Source organism: Mytilus trossulus, chromosome 10, assembly GCF_036588685.1.
Source record: "Mytilus trossulus isolate FHL-02 chromosome 10, PNRI_Mtr1.1.1.hap1, whole genome shotgun sequence".
NCBI classification, from domain to species: Eukaryota; Metazoa; Mollusca; class Bivalvia; order Mytilida; family Mytilidae; genus Mytilus; species Mytilus trossulus.
This window is the reverse complement of record NC_086382.1, coordinates 59,628,040-59,650,874: the sequence shown is the minus strand read 5'-3', so window position 1 is coordinate 59,650,874 and position 22,835 is coordinate 59,628,040. Positions and strand designations below refer to the sequence as shown.

At 31.9% G+C, this 22,835-nt stretch overlaps 1 protein-coding gene across 1 annotated transcript; it reads left to right on the top strand.

Moving 5' to 3' along the window:
* The first annotated feature begins 17,211 nt into the window (after window positions 1–17,211).
* Window positions 17,212–22,563, top strand: LOC134686431 (uncharacterized). The gene is made up of 5 exons (XM_063546098.1): window positions 17,212–17,412; window positions 18,409–18,709; window positions 19,819–19,901; window positions 20,517–20,805; window positions 21,221–22,563. The coding sequence occupies exons 1-5, from the start codon at window positions 17,395–17,397 to the stop codon at window positions 21,901–21,903; spliced, it is 1,374 nt and encodes a 457-aa protein (XP_063402168.1). The 5' UTR covers window positions 17,212–17,394; the 3' UTR covers window positions 21,904–22,563.
* The last annotated feature ends 272 nt before the right edge of the window (window positions 22,564–22,835 follow it).

Sequence of the window (22,835 nt, the reverse complement as noted above, 5' to 3'; positions counted from 1 at the left end):
AAAGATACAAGATGAGTATATTTCTTTTGTTGACAATTTAATGCTATTTGGTCATATTAATGTTCTCTTTAAACATGTTAAATATTTTGATAATATAGATTTTTCAAAAATCGCCAAAGGAGTAAAATCAAGCTTATTTAAACATATAGAGTTTTGGAAACAAATTGGGGCCAACAAATTTGTGTAGGACACCATTGAAAAGGGTTCTATAATTCCATTTATGAAACAACCCCCTCCAATGAAATTTCGGAATAATAAATCTTCTTTAAAAATAGTTTGTTTTTAAATGAAACGATAACTGAGCTAATTAGCAATGGCTGTATTCTAGAAGTACCATTTCAACCATTCGTCGTTAATCCTCTCAGTGTTGCTACACAAAAGACTGGTAAAAAGCGTTTGATTTTAGATTTAAGTGAATTGAATTTCTACGTTTTGAAAAACAAGGTAAAATTTGAAGATTGGAAAATTGCAATGGAATTCTCCCAAAAAGATCATTTTCTAATTAAGTTTGATTTAAAATCTGGATATTTTCATTTGGACATCTGTAAAGAACAACAAACATATTTAGGTTTTTCCTGGAATAACAAAGTTTACTGCTTTTCTGTATTAGCTTTTGGTTTAAGTAGTGCCCCCTATATATTAACTAAATGTTTGAGACCAATGGTAAAGTATTGGCGAGAAAATGGTGTTAATATTGTTCTTTATCTGGACGATGGATTAGGCATGGATGAAGGTTATAAAAATTGTAAAGATACTTCTGAATTTTTAAAGTCATCACTTAAACTGGCTGGATTTATTGTCAATAAAGAAAAATCGATTTTTTGAACCGGTTCAGTGTTTAGAATGGTTAGGATTGATTTGGGATTATAAAGATTTTACTTTAAAGGTGCCAGAGCGCAGAATTAAAGACACTAAAAATTCTCTTGATATTATACTAAAATCATTTTCAAATTTGAACGCACGTATGCTGGCTCAATTTGCCGGAAGAATTATATCAATGTCACCAGTTATGGGTAATGTCACAAATTTAATGACGAGGCATATATATTTCGCGATAGAAAACCGAAAAACGTGGGATTCAAAACTATATTTAGTATATGAAAAATGTGTATTAGCTGAATTGAAATTTTGGCAGGAAAACTTGTTGGAGCTTAATGAGAAGCGTTTATTGAATGATTCTTTACCGAGAATTATGATATATTCAGATGCAAGTAATGTAGCTTTAGGTGCATATACTGTTGAATCAAATGACAAGATTTTCATTGTATGTTGAATGAAAATGAGAAAAAAAAATGAGTTCCACTTGGCGTGAACTCAGGGCTATTCAGTTATCGTTGAATTCGTTTGAACACGATCTGAAATGTAAAATAGTTAAATGGCATACAGACGACCAAAATTGTGTAAATATAATCAATAAAGGCAGTACAAAGTTGCATTTACAACATTTAGCTTATGATATTTTTAGAACATGTACAAGGTCGGGTATCACGTTGTGTCCTACTTGGATACCTCGGTGTGAAAATTTCAAAGCCGACTTCTTCATATCTAAAATGGTTGATATTGATGACAGGCAAACCTCGTTTCAGTTTTTTACTTTCATGAATGAAAGTTGGGGTCCTTACACAATCGATAGATTTGCTAATTTTCATAATACAAAACTGAAAAGGTTCAACTCAAAGTTTTGGAATCCAGGAAGCACTGCTATTGACGCTTTCGCTCAAAATTGGACAAGGGAAAATAATTGGTTGGTTCCTCCGATAAGTTTAGTGGCTAAAAGTATTAAACATCTCATTCTCTGTAGAGCTGAGGGAACATTGATCGTTCCAAAATGGCCTTCATCGGCATTTTGGTCTTTGATTTTTGATAGAAGATTGGAATTTCAACCTTACGTTATAGAAGTTTTTGATTTTTCATCAGGTCAGAATATATTTATTCAAGGACAGAATAAAAACTCCATTTTTGGTACCAAGCATTTTAAGTCTGATATACTGGCAATTAAGATGAAAGCGACTTAATGATGTTCGAGTTTATTTGTACATATTGTTAATTGTTGATATATCTAGAATACATGTAGTAAGATGTATGACACGGCTATGTATGTTGATATAGCAAGGTCTAGTGAATAGTACGATGTATATGAGATATTTAAAAAAAAAAAAAAAAAGTTTTATAATATTATTATTTGTTTATTTTATTTATACGTTTTGCAGATGTTTTTAGTACTGGTCGTTGGTCTAAGGATAGAATACCACAGAATGAAGTTTCTAGCAATCTCGCAAAATGTCTTCCAGATTATTGTTTAAATTCTACAGCTGATAATACTAGAAAGAAATAAAGGTATGCATTTAATAGCGTTTGTAAATGGTGTAATTTATTTAATATAAAGCCTTTACCGGCATCAGATTATAATGTCTCATTATATTTGATTCACTTACGAAAAAATTATAATTTTTCTGCAAAGATAGATGCCATTCAATGGACACACAAATTAGCTGGATATGTAAATCCTTGTGATTCTTTTCTTTGTACTTCCGTAAAAGAAGGTACACAAAGGTCAATCGGTCATCACATTGTAAACAAGAAGGAACCAATAACTCCTCATATTCTTAATCAACTGGTTTTGAAATACGGCAATACAAATAGTACTTTAAACCATAGAAGAATAGCATGTATGTGTCTCGTTAGCTATGCCGGATTTTTAAGATTTTCAGAACTAGTTAATTTAAAAAGGTCAGATGTTTCATTTCATTCATTATATATGTCTTTATTCATCGAAAAAAGCAAAACGGACCAACAAAGAGCAGGAACTCATGTTTTTATTACTAAAACATATTCGGTTACCTGTCCAGTCCAAATGTTAGAGACATACTTGAACCAAGCGAACATTAAACACGATTCTATAGAATTCATATTTAGATAAGTTTTATATCGTAAAAAGACTAACACGTACGTGCTAAGGGTTCATGCGCCTTTGTCTTATACAAGAGCAAGAGAAGTACTGTTAGAGGCTTAAGAATCTTTGGGATTAGACAAATCAAAATTTGGTTTGCTTAGTTTAAGAGCAGGTGGAGCAACAGCTGCGGCTGCTGCTGGTATTCAAGATAGAATATTTAAAAAAAACACGGTAGATGGTCTTCAGATACAGCAAAAGACGGATATGTGCGTGAAAATATTTCTGAAAAACTACTCGTTACTAAGAATTTTGGCTTATAATTTTCATACCAGTTTTTTCTTATCTACTTTGTCATTTCGAAAGTGTGCTACTTACAAGGATAGCTCATTCCTATTGTATACATGTGTTGAGTTTTATTGACTAAATAATTTATGTTCGGTTAAGCTTGGCGAATTAGAACATACATATATTTATTCATAGTATCGGAAGCACATGACTTGTTTGTGTTTGTTTATGTTCAACACGTGTTGATGAGCACATGGTTGCACACCTGGTTTGTTATTGTATGATTTGATTGGCTATTGTATGTCGCAATGCAGGTATTCTACCCGTTTGTACGAGGGTAGGATCGTGATTCTCGTGCAGAATCTCATTATAAATATAAGATATTATTATAACCAGTTATTCGACGTTCTGCCTTTACAGAGTAGCATACCTTCCGTTTCGTTATACACATCCCCCACCCACCCCACCCATTTTGATAGATTTAAGTTAGACAGTAATGATGTGACAAGATATATTCTAATAATAATGTATTTATTGTGTTTTGTAGATTGTTGTTGATTTTGATTTTTAGTGGGATGGAGTCCCGATACGGTGTTTTGTTATATTGAGAAAATTGTGTGATTTGCTAGGAGGAGCAATTTTGATGCAGATGGACGTTTAAATGACTATTGAAATATGAATATATATGAAATGGTTTTGTTGTTTGAAGGAGGAAAAATAAAGAATTAGTGTGCTACTCACAAGGAGAGCTCATTCCTATTGTATACATGTGTTGAGTTTTATTGACTAAATAATTTATGTTCGGTTTAACTTGGCGAATTAGAACATAATTGAAATAAAAATAAAGTATGTGTCTTATTATATAGTGATGAGAAGACTTTGATCATCTGATTAGTAAAGACAAGAAAGTTTGTTAAGTGGTTTTTTTTCATTCTCTAATAAAATTATAAACAGTAATAGTGCCAAAGAGGAATACATGTATCTTTTTCTGAAAAGAGTTTCAATGCATTTAGGCATAGGTTCATTGTTAAAAGGATTTTGTGTACCTTCTTACTTTTATACTATACATGTTTATCATAACATTTTAAAAAAGCAACTGTTTATCTTTTCTAAGCTTAACTCTTAGTGAAAATGCTGCTTTTAGGAAATTTAATACAAATAATCTTACTATTTTAGGAACTACAGAACTTAACTTAAGACACATTTCTTATTTTAAATATATTTTCTTAATTCAAATCTATTTTCTTATTTTAACATAAAAGGGGTTGACTTATTGACAAGTACATTAATCCATTTGTTTCAAAAGCGAGACATAAAAAAAATATGGTAGGGAATCTGGGTGATCATTTTGCAGTTTGGGACAATAGATAGAAATATAGAGGCAGCTGATAAACGCTTAAGTCATATCAGTCCTTCAAATGATGAATACATACATGTTTTCATTCAAAGTAGGTTGAATTTCGTCAAACTAGTTTTCTAAAGTAATCGAAATATAACCGAAAGTAATCGATGATTACATCATGATTTTTGCTGTAATCGATTAAATTACGATTACATGTACTCGAAAATGTCTTCGATTACAGATTACTGCAGAATACTGAAAAAAATGTAACCAATTACAATCGATTACGATTATAGATTACGACTACCTCATTCCTGGTAGAAAAGCCTTATTTTATTTTAAAATTCAGAGTTTTGTTTACAGTTAATTTATAATTATGAACATATCAATGATAACTCAAGTCAACACAGAAGTGCTGACTACTGATAGTCCAATCACTGAAAAACAATTTCGCCAACGGTTTTCATTATCAGAAAAGAAAAAATGCAATCAAACAACAAAGGACAATTGTAAAAAAAACATTTTATTCGTTTTCCAATACAGTAATTTTGTAACTCGTCAAAACAGTTTCTTGAGAAAAAAAATCACTTTTAAATTTATTTTAACACCATAAAACGATGTATTCCCGTCCGTCTTTGATTATAAAAATTTACCTCTGGTGTTGCTCTAATTATTCCTAACATCATTTTCATCTCCAATTAAAGGAAACAATAAAGTAATGCTTTTCTCTCTCTAAATAAAAGAAACTTTTTCAGAAATATTGTGATGAGATTTTTCAAGAGCTTTTAATCACATGTTGATTCTTAAAAAGACTAAATATGTACTCGAAATCTTTTGTTACTGTCCGGAACCTTTAGTTATATTACTCTTTACAAATTCTACCCTTTTTTATCGACAAAGTCTATTCTTGTAGGTTGATACTTCAGCATACTGTTGGTGTTCTACTTGGGAAGAACAACTGAGCGTCACTACGGACCGACTTGAATTACACAATATCGTGCTGAACTTATACACAACCTTTTAAAAAGACAAAAAGGAAAGCACCTTGTTCAGCACTTTGAATTTAATTTAAGATATACTAATAATGTCCTGTGGGTGTAGACATGAATCTCAGTTACATCGTCATGTTTTATAAATTTCCTGTTTCCAAACCTTTTGATTCCTAAAAAAACTAAGGATTTTCTGATCACAGGAATAGATTGCCTTATCTGTATTTGGCACAACCTTTTGGAATTTTGAGACCTCAGTGTTCTTCAAGTTTTCCTTTTTTGGCTTTTTAACTATTTTGATCTGAGCGTCACTGATGAGTCTTATGTACACGAAACGCGCGTCTGGCGTTTAACATTATAATCCTAGTACTTTTGATAACTACTGTCCCTTACATTTCAATGAATGTTTGCAGTTCATATAGATCAGGGCGAGTACATGAACTTAAGAATACTACTGGAATAAGAAGATATTCTTCATATCTTGATCTTTTCTTCGATATTGTCACTGATTGAAAATTTCAAAATCGAATCTATGACATAATTATACCTTATATAAGAATGTCGGATTTTAATTTGTTGTAAGCCAGTGTTTTTTTTTCGTATATTCTTACATTTTCCCCTTATTTTAAACGAATTTGCCTGTTTTTCACCACTGCCGGTGAACTTGCTTCAAATACCAAGATATTTGCCATTTTGGCTTGTCTTTTTATACCAGTGCAGTCGTATAATCTGCAATTGTACCGATTGTATCATATTCCCGATTATGCCATTTTGATAAAATGTGGATTAGCATGGTGAGTTTTGCGAAAAGAATACTTTAACTCAGTAGACTCGGTAAACGTTGAACCTTTCAACCACCCAGTCTCGCTTTTTTTGGTCTAAAATTCCCGTAAATCACTCGTGTTTTGTTTGTTACCTTGGTTTTATTCTTTATCATATTATTTAGATCATTTGAACATCAGTAAACCACAATGTTCTTGACGAAATCTTAAAATACCGGGATAGTCTTATCTTTCATTTTTTCGATTGTGTCCGATCCCGATTGGAACTTTTAAAACGTGCGTACGGCTCAAATATTAAATTTGAATTCTGGTATATATGATGAGTTTAATTGACCGAGTCTGGATTCATTTGCGTGTAGAACAGCAATTTATAAAGGGTCCCAAAATGACTAGTGTAAATCAATTCAAAATATAAACGACAAAAACACAAGTTGTTTGGAATGTCAAAGTACTGAATACTTTTTTGGTAGGTAATATCCCACTTGAATTCCCATTCGATTACAGTAACTGTATAATTTCCTTATGTACTTATTGCATCGGAAAACACGCTGTTTTAAACTACAAGGGAATACCAAATAAGTCAAGGTCATCTGGCTTGCACATAAAGTTTATCTATTCTTCATCAGACATACCTTAACATTGTATTCACCAAAGAATGTAAATAGGATTTAACACAAGGTTCCTGTTTCTTCTTCGTCATTATCCCACAGTAAATGTATAAGAAGTATGAGTTATATAAACAGAAAAGATACATCAATGTGTCTTCAAAACAGCGAGAAAATCCCGCACCCCGAGGCAGGCTGCACTTTCATGAAAATCAAGATTTAAATGTAATCCAATAATCTTGACCAAACAATTTCATAACCGTTGAATTCTTTAAAAAAAATCATTTTAGGATTCCTTTACTACCTGTTGGAATCAAATGTTTGCATTTAATAGCAGAGATTTACGAGATGAATTTATCCCCAACAGTCAGGCTAGCAATCGACTGAAAGATATATGGGCCTGGTATACTGGATAAATATACATTTTAAGAAAAACAAATAAGAAACTTACTTTAATTTATAGATTTCAAAATTGGCCCTATAGACAACTAAATACACGATTTTGGGAAGTCTACATTACTTTTCAATCTTCTTTGTACATCACATGCAGGGGTCGAATTTCAGCTTTTTTGTGTACTGGCCTGCCGGACCAGTGAACTGAAAACTCTACTGGTCCGGCTCCAAATGTACTGGTCCTGCAAAAATGACATTAATTTGACAAACACTAATATAAATGACAAATATTTAATTTTATTTTGATGCTTCCGTTTACATAAGTTAGACAGTAACAAAGGAATAGTCTTTATTCTGATTTTGATAAAGGCTTCGGTAATTTCAATGATTTTCCCTGCCTTGGATTCCTCGGGTGCCTTCTTGTCTTTTATTGCAGTAGATTTTTTGTGCTGTTCTGATTGCTCATGAGCAAGTACAGAATCCAATCTGAAATTTGCCGATCCAGTTACGAAAATACATTTCCTATCTAGGTCTGTCACTGCAAATTTTTCACATATTGTACAGTTCATTAAATTCCGATCTACTATATAATGCAACCATTCACGATCTTTTTCCCATGATTTTTGGTATTTGTGTTTCCTTTTGTCACTTTCGTATACTTTATTTCGATCTTCCTTTTGATTTTCATTTATCTTAAATTTTTTGTCCGGCGGTTTAACTCCTTCCAAAAATTTCCACATTTTATATTGTTGTGAAGGACGCTCGCTCGAGATATTAATTAACTTGATCAATTGTAATACCCCCCAGTACCGTGTAATTAATTTCACAGGTAAATTGTTTGGTAAACAAACGGAGATTGCGATGCAATCAGTGATTGTTATCGACAAATTTCTACTGGTCCGCCGAACCACCAGCTGACAAAATCTACTGGTCCGACGCAAATTTTACAAGTTCCAGACTAGCGCTAATTTCGACCCTTGATCACATGATATGCCAAGCGTTAAACTCCTATTCATCTTATGTAGACGAAGCGCGCGTCTGTCGTACTAAATTATAATCCTGATACATTTGATAATTATCATCATAAATCTTAAGGAATAACGATAACCTTTTTCATTACCACTAGGTCGAATCAGTTGAGGTAATTAACATTCGTTGATGGAAATAATCACTGTTTTTAAATTCAAATTTTATGTTTTTCAAAGAAAGAAATTACCAGATATTTGTTGCAAGATTTTTTAGAAATTTTTCTTTATATTTGAATATTTTTTTTAGATTTAGTTATATTTTTCACGATATAGGAAATAGCTTATGTTTTGAATTCTATAAAATTGCTCATTATGGTTTGCAATCATTGACAAGATGAAGTCGACAGTTATTTACCGATCTCCATATCCCACACATTGATGGACATGATACAAATCAAGGTGGTTAACAAAACCTGAAAGAATCGTATGTACTCCAAAATGAGAAAGACCTGGTGCGTTGACAGGTTAATCGTCTTCTGAATAAGATTCATCAAGCAAACTGCGAATCCATACTCAGTCAAACTTTCAAAATCGGTAAAATAACAGATCACACGACTGTTTTGGGATAAGAAGATCTTAGTCCGATTAAATATGCTGCTACTGATTTGCGATCCAGACACATTATATCGGTCGACTATTCGCGCTAGTGACCATAATATATGTAGTTTCGATTTAATCATATAAACCTTATTGTAGCATTTGCTTAGTAAGAAGTGCAACACAGATATTAAATTCGAGTACTGTTACATACACATACGTAGTGTATCAGTTGAGTTGTGTGAATGCCATGCGATGAGAACAATAACAACATTTATGCATAACATTTCCCACAGAAAAGAACCAAACGTTAGCGTGCAATAAATTACAAATATGCACTAGCGCAAAATATCTTCAAAATCATGACATCATCAACGACAAAATCTTAGTTTCAACCAATTTTCACTTTCAAATATTATATTGTAATACTGTATTGTATACAATAAAAGTGTTATTGTGTCAATATTAGGGAATATTGTCCCTCGTAGACCCTACATTATTATTGCACTCGCAAGATCATGCAATATAAAATTCTACTCGGAACAATATTCCCTAATATTCATGCAATAACACTATAATATGACAAATGAATAATTTTCCTAAAGCAGATTGCTATCTTATAATCAACGTGATATTAAATTACCTTTGCGTAACGAGATTTTCTGAAACCTGTAAAATTATCAAGTGCTGCATTGATTATATTTAACAGGAAGTATCGTATAATAAAAACCCTGAATGCAGTTTCATAAACACTCTTAATAATCTCATGGAAAAAGTAAGTTTTGTAACTATGCTGTTTTTTAAGCTATTGAACAAAATGCTAATATACACATATGGATTTCATTATTTGTTTTAATGTCACACTTTAATGAACGAATTATCCTTGAATAATTATAAAATGAATATTAGTTTGATATGTCCTTATCAAGTTGACATTATCGTAAATAGCTTTAACAGCTACGTATTGAATTATAAATATCATAATGTTATATGAGTGCAATAACTTGTTTCTAATCAATCTATTGCTGATCTTAATTTTTTTAATTGTAAAGTTCTGGGCTGATATGCATAATAATACTTAATTATACATTTGTTTGGAAAGGACGGAATTTTCTATATGTCCTTTGATTGATTAGTACTAAGATTAGATAACTTAACTCACGTGGTTTTATTAATCTTACCCCTAGTCATTGCCTACGAGTTTTGTCATATTGGTTACATAAATGCATTCCTAAATTCTTATGTAGTTCATATATCAATGTATTCAAAAAGAGATTAAAGATACCAAAGGGGGATTTAAAAGTTCTATAGAAACTGAAAATAACATTAAATCGATGTAAATACAAACACCCGCTGCAAATGTATGCACCTGTCTTAAGTCAGGAATCTTATGTACAGTAGTTGTCGTTTGTTTATGTAATTTATACGTGTTTTTTGTTTCTCGTTTTTTATATAGATTATATCGTTTGTTTTCTCGTTTTAATGGTTTTACACTATTAATTTTGGGGCCCTTGATAGCTTTTCGTTCGATGTGAGCCAAGGCTCCGTGTTGAAGGCCGTACATTGACCCATAATGGTTTACTTTTATAAATTGTTATTTGGATGGAGAGTTGTCTCATTGACATTTACACCACATCTTCCTATATATCTAAACACGTCCACAAAACATTTCAATAAAAACACAAAAGACTGATTAATACAAAAACCCACAAAAAGACCATATCTGATCCCATTCTCTCCGGTCTGTTAAGCATATCTTGTTTCACTGGTAACATCTGCTCCTGAATTTATCAATATTTGTATACACTGCAATACAATCGGGAGTCTATGTTAGCCATATAAACAAGATTTACCCCGCCATTTTTTATTTGAATATCCTGTATCAAGTCACGAAAATGTCAGTTGTTATCAAATAGTGCGCCAGAGCATGGGCTAAGCGAGAAGAAGTTGAGCTGGACACTTTATCAGAATGGGTTAAAACTATCAGGTCTCAGATAAAACGTCGCATTCACAAATTGAAAAACTGTGTGAACGATCGACCAAAGTCCGTTTTCAGAGACAAAGAGGTCATGAAATGTCTATCAACTCTTCATGATAAGTATGTTGTTGTTCCTGCGGACAAAGCTTCAAATAATATTGTCTTTGTATGTAAATCGTATTACTACGAATGTCTTGTAAAAGAATTGGGTAAAACGGAGCACTCAGGTAATCCCACATACAAATACATATCATTTGACAAGGATGAGATTTTAGCAAATCATAAGTCCTTCATGGCTTCAATAAACATTACATTGAACACCAAATCGGAGGACTTGCCTTGTTTGTATTGGATACCAAAGCTTCATAAAATTCCGTACAAACAACGGTATATTGCTGGCTCATCTTCATGTTCCACTAAAGAATTGTCTATTAGATTGACTAAAATTCTGTCCGCAGTGAAAGAGGGTCTTCAGAAATACTGTGAAACTGTTTACTCGCGTAGTGGTATTAACCATATGTGGATTCTTAAAAATTCTAAAGAACTTCTAGACAATTTCAAATCTCTGTCACTTTCTGAAATAAGTTCCATCAAAACTTTTGATTTTTCAACCCTGTATACCACCATTCCCCATGTAAAATTGGAAAATCGCCTGAAAGAAATTATCCACAATGCCTATCAACATAAAAATGGTAGCATACGCTATAAATTTATTACTTTGAGATTTCATAAAGCATATTTCGTTAATAGTGACAAACAAAAAGGTAAATCATGCTACACAGAAGAACAAGTAGTCAGTATGCTGGAGTTTCTTATCGACAACATATTTGTTGAGTTTGGAGGTAGACTTTTCCAACAAATTGTCGGCATTCCTATGGAAACAAACTGTGCGCCTCTTCTTGCCGACCTCTTCTTATTTTCATATGAATCGGAGTTCCTCCAGACACTTGTCAAAAACAAGAGGATCAAAGAAGCCAGATATTTTAATTTCACTTTCAGATATATTGATGATGTTCTTTCCTTAAACAGTCCGAACTATTCTGATTGGGTTCCATTAATATATCCCCCAGAACTCGAGATTGAAGAAACAACAGACACGGCTTCCTCCGCCTCACTTTTAGATTTATATCTCGAATTTGACTTACACAGTCATCTCAGTACCAGAATCTATGACAAACGAGACGATTTTAATTTCAATTATAAATTTCCCCCACCTTAGTAGCAATATACCAACTTCACCTGCATATGGGATATATATTTCCCAACTTAGTCGATATTCAAGAGCTTGCAGCTCCTACTCAGACTTTGTAAAACGTAATCAGTGTCTGAGTAGAAAGTTGATGAACCAGGGGTATGTCAAAGAACGTCTCGTCCTTTTTTCTAAAAAAAGTTTATCAGAAGGTACCAAGACCTTGTTGATAAATATTCCGTAACAACTTCTCAAATAATACACGATGGTCTTGATGTATAGATTCGGCGTACTGATGTTGTGTATCATCTTAACAACATGTTTTATTGTTCTTTTATTTGTTTTTGTTCTATTATTAAGATTACTTTTACTGTTGAATGGTTTTATGTGATATCCGTTTGACGTGGCTCGGTACTTATACATCTCGGCAATGTGTTTGTATTGGCTTTCATTTTTTTGGTGATTTGTTTTGTATATGTGACTCTTTGTATTTCTTTTGTGCTTATAACGTGACTCTGTACTTTAAAAGATCCCGTCAGTATGATATGTGTCTATGGAGTTATCAAAAGTACCAGGATTATAATTTTATACGCCAGACGCGCGTTTCGTCTACATAAGACTCATCAGTGACGCTCAGATCAAAATAGTTAAAAAGCCAAAACAAATACTAAGTTGAGGAGCATTGAGGACCCAAAATTCCAAAAAGTTGTGCCAAATACGGCTAAGGTATTCTAATCCTGGGGTAAGAAAATCCTTAGTTTTTCTATAATATGTCATTATGATATATTTTTTTATTATGAATTACTATATACGTTGAACCACAAACGTCAAAATCAATCAATGGCGTAGTGGAATTAACAATTTTTGGATTCTCATAAATTCTATGTATAACTTTTGGACTAGTTTGAATCTCGGTCTATTTCTGTAATTTATTCTTACATACTTTTGATTTTTTAACCCTGTATGCGTACATTGCCTATGTAAATTTTAAAATTGTTTGTATGCACATCGACGACAAATTTATGTGACGTATATAATTTGCTGACGTCAGACACTCAAATCAATCCATGTGTTCGTAGATAGTAGAAGTTTTTGTGTCCTGTTAAATTGTTCCTTTTAAAAGTTTTGGATTCTCATAAATTCTATGTATAACTTTTGGACTAGTTTGAATCTCGGTCTATTTCTGTAATTTATTCTTACATACTTTTGATTTTTTAACCCTATATGCGTACATTGCCTATGTAAATTTTTAAATTGTTTGTATGCACATTGAACGACAAATTTATGTGACGTATATAATTTTTCTAACGTCAGACACTCAAATCAATCCATGTGTTCGTAGATAGTAGATGTTTTTGTGTCCTGTTAAATTGTTCCCTTTAATTGTTATACGGTGATGACTGATGTACCCATATTTTGACTATTTTATTAATTGTGACTGTTTATTTAACGCATCATGTAAATGTAGCGGAATTTGATGAGACTGTGATTAAAGTGAGAGGGTTAGCGCTATAGAACCAGGTTTAATCCACCATTTTCTACATTTGAAAATGCCTGTACCAAGTCAGGAATATGACAGTTCTTGTTCATTCGTTTTTGATGCGTTTTGTTTTTTGATTTTGCCATGTGATTATGGACTTTCAAAATTGATTTTCCTCTGAGTTCAGTATTTTTGTGATTTTACTTTTTATATGTACGATGGCGAATGTCTTTGTTGCACTTCGGTGTTTCTGTTGTTCTGTTGTTTTCCTCTTATTGCTGATGTGTTTTTCTATGATTTAGTATGTACCCCGGATTGTTTTTCTCTCAATCGATTTTTGACTTTTGAACAGCGGTAATTTACTGTTGTCATTCCTTAAACTCACATATAATACGTTGATACATTAAATTAGGTGATAAGGGACCACACTATAGTGGATTGGTAATGGTATTTTATTTTGCCGGAAGACATCGAATTCGTTAATCATCTCATGTTCATAATCGAAACAATAAACTTGAGAAAATGGGACAATATTTTGAAACTGGGACACGGTTAAATAACGTGTTTAAAAAGGTCGTCTTGTAAAAATTATGATCTGAAGATATTTATACATTTTATGAGTCCAATTATTACTCGATTGACCTCTACTCGATGTTTACAAGATGTGCAAAGCTATAAATAAAATGAATAACAAAACACTCCCGGGACCGATACTATTAGAATCCGAGTATAAACATTTAAATAGGTTTAGTGTGTGAACTTTGATATGACAATGAAAGATATAATAGTATATTCTATTCGATGTTTTTAAAAGACGTCGGCTGGCATTTAAAACATTTAACTGTCAAGGAAATTATGAGATATCTTGTTTACCATTAAGACCATATAATCATTGTTAATACTATAAATAAAGCTGGGTATTTTTCCAAAATGGCGTCATTAAAGGAAGATACAAGTAAAATTGTAAGTATTACAGATACAAGCTTAATAATAAATGTATGCTATTTTTGTACACAAGTGAGTGCATTGTAAAATAAGAAAATGTTGATAAAAGAGAAACGTGTCGTCTTTGAGATTCCTGAATACCAGTAAGCAGTATTTATTCAAGCATGATTGAAAGTAACAACTACAATATACAAAAAGCAATAGGTGTGGGAGAAAGTTATATGGAGGGCAGGTTTTTAAACAACGAATGCACACGCGATAGTATATACTAGACGAGAAACTGAGTGATATAGATATAGGAAGATGTGGTGTGAGTGCCAATGAGACAACTCTCCATCCAAATAACAATTTAAAAATTATATTTAAAAGATATAGGTTTGTATATAACGATAACTTATATATAAGAAATGTATGTTTCCATTCTTAAGTTCTACTTGGTGTCTATAGTGAAGGATCATTGTGTATACGGACCTGGGTGCCAATAACTAGTCAATGTTCAAGAAAGTATATGTGGATTCTTGAAACTAGCGTATCTCAGACTGCAGAACTGCTTGTGTTATTAAAGCGATAAGCAAATACCAATAAAGTCAACAATTATTACGTTAAAAGAGAGGCGAAAAATGCCAAAATGGCACTAGGGTTATGATAAAAATGAAAGTATCATGTACATGTCTGTAAAAAAGATTTTACACTGGCAACTAGGAATTTGTATGAAGCCTTCAGGTGTTAAGAACATATGATCTTAAACGGGTCTGACAGTCAGCACAGTGATGTCGTTTTGTTATGAAATGTTTTTGCAACATAAAATCAATTTCATACTGGACAGCTGAAGTTCTTGAGTTTGGCAAGCACCTACGAAGACCTAACCACTTTCGTAAAAACTGTATACCTTACTATTGATTTGTGTCTATCGTGTTACTTGTATATGCAAATTCGTGCTCTCTTCGAGCTTTCTTCATGTCAATTCTTAACTTTCACATTATTACAACCACGTACATAGGCGACATAAGAATTATTCTGAATTAAACATTGTTTTTTTTATTTATTTATTTTTTTGTTGTTTTTTTGTTGTTGTTTTTTATCGAAACAATTTTACTTAAGCATTTAAAAAACCACACATCATGATAATATGTTTCGCTATGATAAATTTATCACTCTAAGATATATCTCTTATATTCGTTAGCTGCTGGAGACTAACACCAAAGTTGTTGGTGCTATATATTGAATTAAATATGCATGTATATGTCTTAAGTTAATTCATGTCTTTTAATTTTGCTTATGCGCTTTGTCTCTGAAATGTCAATATGCCATTTTGTTTGTCTTTGTAGAAATAGTTATTTGCTAGTAAAGTGATAAGATTATAATACAATGTTGACCCCACTTTTTTGACATTTTACTTATAATGTTCGTTTGTCTTTCACATACAAGATAATAGATGATGGATTTTTGAGTGACTGTCATGACAGTGAGATGTTTAGTTAGCTATCTACATGAGGAAAGGCATGTACCAAGTCTGGAATGCGACACTTGTTTTCCATTCGCTTCAAGTGTGAACTTTTGATTTTTGTTGTATGATAAAGGACTTCCCGTTTCAAATTTTCCTCTGATATTTTTCTTAATAATATGTTTACATTCATTGGAGAATTAATGCAAAATTATCATATTGCACGAAAGCACGTCGAATGCATCAAATCTTAGCCGTATTGGGCTAAATTTTTTGGAACTTTTGGTCCTCAGTGCTCTTCAACTCTGAACTTGTTTTGGCTTTCGAACTTTTTTTTTATCTGAACGTCACTGGTTAGTCTTGTGTGGACGAAATGCACGTCCGGTATATTGATATCAAAACCTATTACCCTTTGTTAGCTATTGTTAATGTGTCTTGCTGTCCTATATGCTCTCTCATATTTTGAATTGTAGTCCTGTCATGTAATGTTGTCATTTTAATGTTATATCTAACATTTCCATGAAAGTTGGACGTTTGCCATGTCACAAAACCAAGTTCAACCACCATTTTATTTTCTTAAAATGTCCTGTACCAAGTCGGGTATATTGTCATTTTTATATTATAGTTCGTTTCTGTGTGTGTTCCATTTTAATTTTGTGTTTCTGTTGTGTTGCTGTTTTCCTCTTATATTTGGTGCTTTTCTCTCAGTTTTAGTTTGTAACCCGATTTGCTTTTCTTTTCTAAATCGATTTATGAGTTTCGAACAGCGTTAAACTACTGTTGCCTTTATTTATGAATTGTTGCTTTCATTTTGTATCTCTATGAGGTTTATCATAGGAAATAACTCTAAGAACCAGAAAGTGTCCACAACAAACTTTTTACGGAAAAGTATTTCGCAAACAAAACGTGTGGTTTGTAAAAAATCGAAATTAACGAACTGCAACATCAAATTAGTATGTGTTGTTACAAAAATTTGCCCCGTTACCTATCTTAGAATTTCCGCCTTTGTTTAGACACTTAAAAACGTTTGGCGGTTAATGAAACTTAGAAATATACATTTGAGGTATATTCGTGAAAATGATAACTCAACAAGTCAATATTTGTTATTTCTATATCGTTTTATATCAGTAGGTAAACTTGTGAACTATTAGATATACATATCACGGCTGTTTTTTTCGTCAAATATGTTGACCTTGATAACTTTACCCCTGACATATAGTTTTTACTCGATGTTATAATGAACGAACCTACGTTTATAAGTTTGATCAAAGCATCATCCGGTGTGCTATTGAAACAAGGAAAACATTTGTTCATGTTGTTTCTATCGTGAAAAATACACAAATACAACCTGATAATCAGTGCATATTAGATTATACATTTTAAAAAGACGTGACATAAATTTAAAATTTGTATACATTCAAGAAACTTTAAATCAATTGTAATCACATATGCTGTTTGTATTTGTGCAACAAGACATTTTATCAACAAATGTTTGTTTACATAAATGGCTGCTTTAAAAGAAGTAAGTATTATTGTAATATGTCACATGAATAATGCAAATACTAGTTTTGTGTGTGTTTATTTATATAAGCGTGTTCAATTCAAAATGTTCATATAAGGAGATAATCTTTACAGAAACAAACTTGTTTTCTTGTAAATAACTGTATAATATTTATTGCTGCAATAAATATTCTCTTGATTTTGTGTTTGTCTGTCTTTGGTACCTATTGGTTACCGATAGATGGTGTGTAAAAAGTAAAATGATATGCACAGCAGGTAAACAAAAATCAAATAGTTTAATCAGGATATAAAAGGGTTTTAGGTTTTTACCCACTTTATTAAAAAATCCTTATAGATGAAAAAGCAGAAGCTACCCTTATAAACTACCTCACGACGAATTCATAACTTTCCAATACAAGATAAAATGCATCAGCACATTATAGCTAGATTAATAACATTCGCATATTTACCAACGAGGTATTCATACTTTCCAATTGCCTAAGTCATCATTGTACTCTCATATGGAAATTTCCAAAATCTGAAATTTCATTTGCATGTTGTTCAATCAATGCTTGTGTCTCATTACTCACTCTGCTAATGCCAATTTAGTATCTACCAATACTAAAAGGACCAATGCTCATAACCGGACACTCCATTAAGGAGTTTATTCTAAAACACCTGTTTATAGATGAACTGGTCTATAACAAGCAAAGCCGGTAAAGCCCCTCCAGACAATTGAAATAAATCAAGTAGTAACTTATTTGTGTACCATTTCGTTGTCGAAACTACAACGAAAGGTGTTGTGGTTAAGGTAATTCCATAGGAAAATCTATATATCGGCGAATTCGAGAATGGAATGTAAAAAGTTCATAAACAGTACATTAATGCATATTTTTGTAAAGGTATAAAGGTTTTAAAAGGAACCCATGTACACGTGTTTTATAGTGAAACTTAGCCAATCAACAATGCAACACATATTCATACGACTTTAATATAATTCAGCATATTTATTTTCTAGGTTGCATCTTGGAGTTGGTTGGTTAAACTCAAAGACAAGACTCAGCATTTAATTGATTTGAAAATAAGCTGTCCTATCTGTTTTCTTTTTGATGTATTATTCATCGTTTTGGTGGATAAATCTGATTTTTCATCAACGAACATTTTTATCAATTCTCATTGCGGCGACATTACTATTTCATTGAACAACAGTTTTAACCCGAAGACAAACTTCATTTTGTATGTGTACGGACTCAAGACAATCATTTCAAGTACAGGTCAATATGACTGGGTGGTATGTTATGGAAATGAAGAAATAGAGTGTAAGTCTGATTTCAACCTGGTATATTACTTTTCGTGTAAAGAACAAGTTACTAATACATCTTTTCAAAATTCTAATTACAGCTGATTGCATTGAGTGTGTTGCTAAAGGAACTTGCTTGCTAGGTGAACCATGAAGTCATTATTAGGGAATAAACAGTATTCACCTTTCGAAGTAGCCTAGTGCTACAGACAGATAGATTGGTTATCTGTTGGATTAGTCTACTCTTAAAGGATGGTAGTTTACATATCCAAATAATGACTTCACGGTTCAGCTAGCAAGTAAGCTAACCAAATATATTACCTTTGGCTACACACTCAACATCTAAACGTATGTATTGGTTATACTTAAATATATTCTTCTATTTATTTATATGTATTTTCAGTTAGCGCAAAAAAGAGATATTGCAATTTGGTATACAAAATTTAGTAAATGATATTTAATAATTGTGTCGTGCTTTACACAATTAAAATAAAGTCATCATAGATACCAGGACTAACTTTAGTATATACGCCAGACGCGCGTTCCGTCTACAAAAGACTCATCAGTGACGCTCGAATCCAAAAAAGTTTAAAAGGCCAAATAAAGTACGAAGTTGAAGAGCATTGAGGACCAAAATTCCTAAATATTTTGCAAAATATACCTAATGTAATCTATGCCTGAGGTAGAAAAGCCTTAGTATTTCAAAAAATTCAAAAATTTGTAAACAATAAACTACTTCCTCTTCGTAAAGTGCTTCCTTCTGAGTAAGACCAAGATGCTTACCTTTTTCAATACTTGATAATCTTATATACTTATTTATATGTAAAATCTGTTTGTCGATTTAACAGCAGTATACTTCTATTGCCTTTATTTAGACAAACACGTAAACAAACAAAATGATCTGCTTATTCTTCCGGAGAACCTGAGATCACTCCTAGTTTTTGGTGGGGTTCGTGTTTTTCATTCTTTTGTTTTCTATGTTGTGTAATTTGTACTATTGTTTGTCTGTTTGTCTTTTTTCATTTTTAGCCATGGCGTTGTCAGTTTGTTTTAGATTTATGAGTTTGACTTCCCTTTAGTATCTTTCGTCCCTCTTTTACAAACCTTATTCATTGATGTCTTTTATAGGTTCAGAAGAGACTCAAACAAATATGCCTTTGAAAGAAATCGAAGAAGACATGCACTTACCGTTGTCATCAGCAGTTACTCAGGTGATTTTATCAGTAGACATTTAAATCGTATTCTATTCTAAAAATGTCTATTAGAAATAGTAAGGACAAATACAGGGGTTTGAAATATATGTCATTTAAGAAGTGTTTACTTGATATCTTGTTGAAAGTTAAGGGTTTTTTGCTATAATGAGATTTAGTGTCTGTTCTTTTGGGGTTTTATCGTTTGAACTTTTATCGTAGGAGTTTCTTTGCACATTGCATGTTTAATATAGAAAACAAAAAGGGGAAGTATGAATGATTGGTTATTGTTACATTGTTTGCTTGATCAAATCCTAGCATTTTCTAGACGTAAACAATTAAACGATAACAAGAGGCGTTCATTTTCGATGGAAAAGATCTTACAAGTTCTTAAGAAGAATGTTATTATTTGTACGAATGAAACAAAAATAAATTTCATCATTAAGTGAACAACTTCCACATGATTGAAAATTGACAAATATCAGAATATAAAAACAGTAAAACAGAAGTAAACAGAAATGTAGGGAGTCAATGGAAAATGAGAATATAATTGTTCATACAATACCACAAGTAAATTACTAACGTCTGTGTATATTTGATTATTAGACAAGCATCATATGTTTTGTTTGATTGCAGGGTTCATTGCCATTAACTGTTCATCGCCTACCCCCATCGCTTTACAGATTCGATGTCAATGTTATGTTCACAGATGAAAAGTATTTTATCATCTTTGTCAAAGTAAAGAATCAGCTCCGCTGTTACAATGTCAGTGGTCGGTGTTTAAACAAGATGTTTCCCTTTGAGCTGCCATCTGCATCTTCTGTTCAATGTAAGGTTTTGTGTGCATGCCTACAGCAGCGGAAGAATGGAAGAATTTTTGTTACGACTACTGTATCGCATAGCCATGTGATAAGTTTTAAAACGTGTAAGTATTTCAATCTATATTATATTGAAAATACTGGCAAGCAAAGACAATCGCCAAAAAACGTAGACAAGACTAAATTCGAACAGGAAAAAAATAGAAATAGTATTATCACTGAATTTCAATTATTCTTTTTATTATAAAAACACAAAATACAAAAGTTCGGGCTTTTTGTCGGTAATGAAATCGTGAGTATTTGTTTAAAAAAAAAATCAAAAATAAGAAAAAAATAAATTAAGAATTAAAAAAGGTTTTAGGACAATTTTGTATTAAATATGGTCCCTTATTTTTTCAAATGAAATGGTTTGAAGAAAAAAGTTTCTGGTACAATTTGTTACAATGTAGTTGGACGTTTTGCAAACTATTATTTTTTTGCATACATACTACTAAATTTCAGCAAAACATTTTTTATTTTCAGTTTTGTCTCATGAGGATACATATCGATTATATAATCTAGCTATAACATTCGGAACAAGAAAAGTCTACCCGAACATGCGACCTATTCAGTATTTCTATAGGAATAAATCAGTGGAATATTTTCAAATTATACTAAATTCAAACTATCTAAATGGAGAAATGCGACCATATTTGAAAAGTAATGGTGGAGAACAGGGTTCCGTGGTGAATGGGCGGTTATCTGGTTTATTTTTTAGCACATACATTGATATAACGACAAACATGCCTAATCCCTGTTCTCACTATGGACCAATCAGATTGTATCTCAAATCTTTGATAATGTTCAATCCTCAGTGTAATTTGTATTTTGCCGATTTTTATTGTCATTATAAACGACATCATGTTACAATCATACTGGTACCCAAATTATCAACGCATAACAATTTTTGTCGACAGTATTTGACAGAATTAAACATTTTTCATAATCCTTATTTGTGTTTGAGAGTAGAATTGAACGGTACTTTCACTATAATGGCTAATATGGACGTCACCGTTGAAGTGTTTTATACTGAAACCATTAATGTAAGAAGAGCTTTAGAACTGCAGTATGGATTTATAGTAGAAACACCAACTATTGGGAAAGGGTTTGCTAAGCCTTCTGGTACTCCTAAAAACCCTGATTGTAACATCTGTAACTTAAAATAGTCAAAAAAAAATTGTTTTATTATCTTCTGGATGTCAATCGGTTTGCTTAAGGTTTTGGCATGTTACAAATTAAAATGGTGCACTCTTTTCATATTGGTAGCAAGACAAATGTTTGGTTGGCTTGCTTGCTTTGTTTTTATTAACGTTTGTGTTTGCTCAAGCATTTTAATTCAGATTGACATCTGCAAACAATGTAAGTAGGCGGAGTTAAACCTGTGCATAGGTAAATTTCATTCTTTGATAATGTCTAACCAAATTTAAATGTTATGTAGTATACAAGTTTAAATTCGCCTATTTATGGTTTTTTTTTCAGATGTGAATCTTTATTACAATGATTGAGAAAACATTGATACAAAAAAATCAAGCAAGCCAAACAACCTTTGTCAAGCTAGCAGTATGCAAATGAATTTCCTAATCTGATTATTTAAAAGTTTTTTTTACAAATCATCCATGCATACATAAAAATTCAGAATTAGCATTTAATAATAATCTTCGGCGATGCCTCGCTCAAAAATATGACTTATAGTTTGTTTAGCTAATTAAGTATGACATACATCATTGATGCTCTATTCTCAATAAATTGTTTTCTTATGAATAAACTTGTTGCATATTAAGTCTAAAATATGTACGGACGATAACGCATTCGTTTTATGAAATATATACTGCGTATTGGTTGAAATTACATATTATGTTACGTTTTATAAAGAAAATAAATAAATTCCTTAATGTACTCATGTGTTTGTACATTTCAGTACATTGATTTCTTTTTTATTATAAAGATTATAAAACAAAAAGAAAAAATAACAAAAATACTGAACGGAAAATCCTTTATTAACATAGTAAAATTAAATGATAAAACACACCAAACAGAAGGACAGCAACTGTCATAATCCTGACTTGGTACAGGCATTCTCTTCTGTAGAAAATGGTGG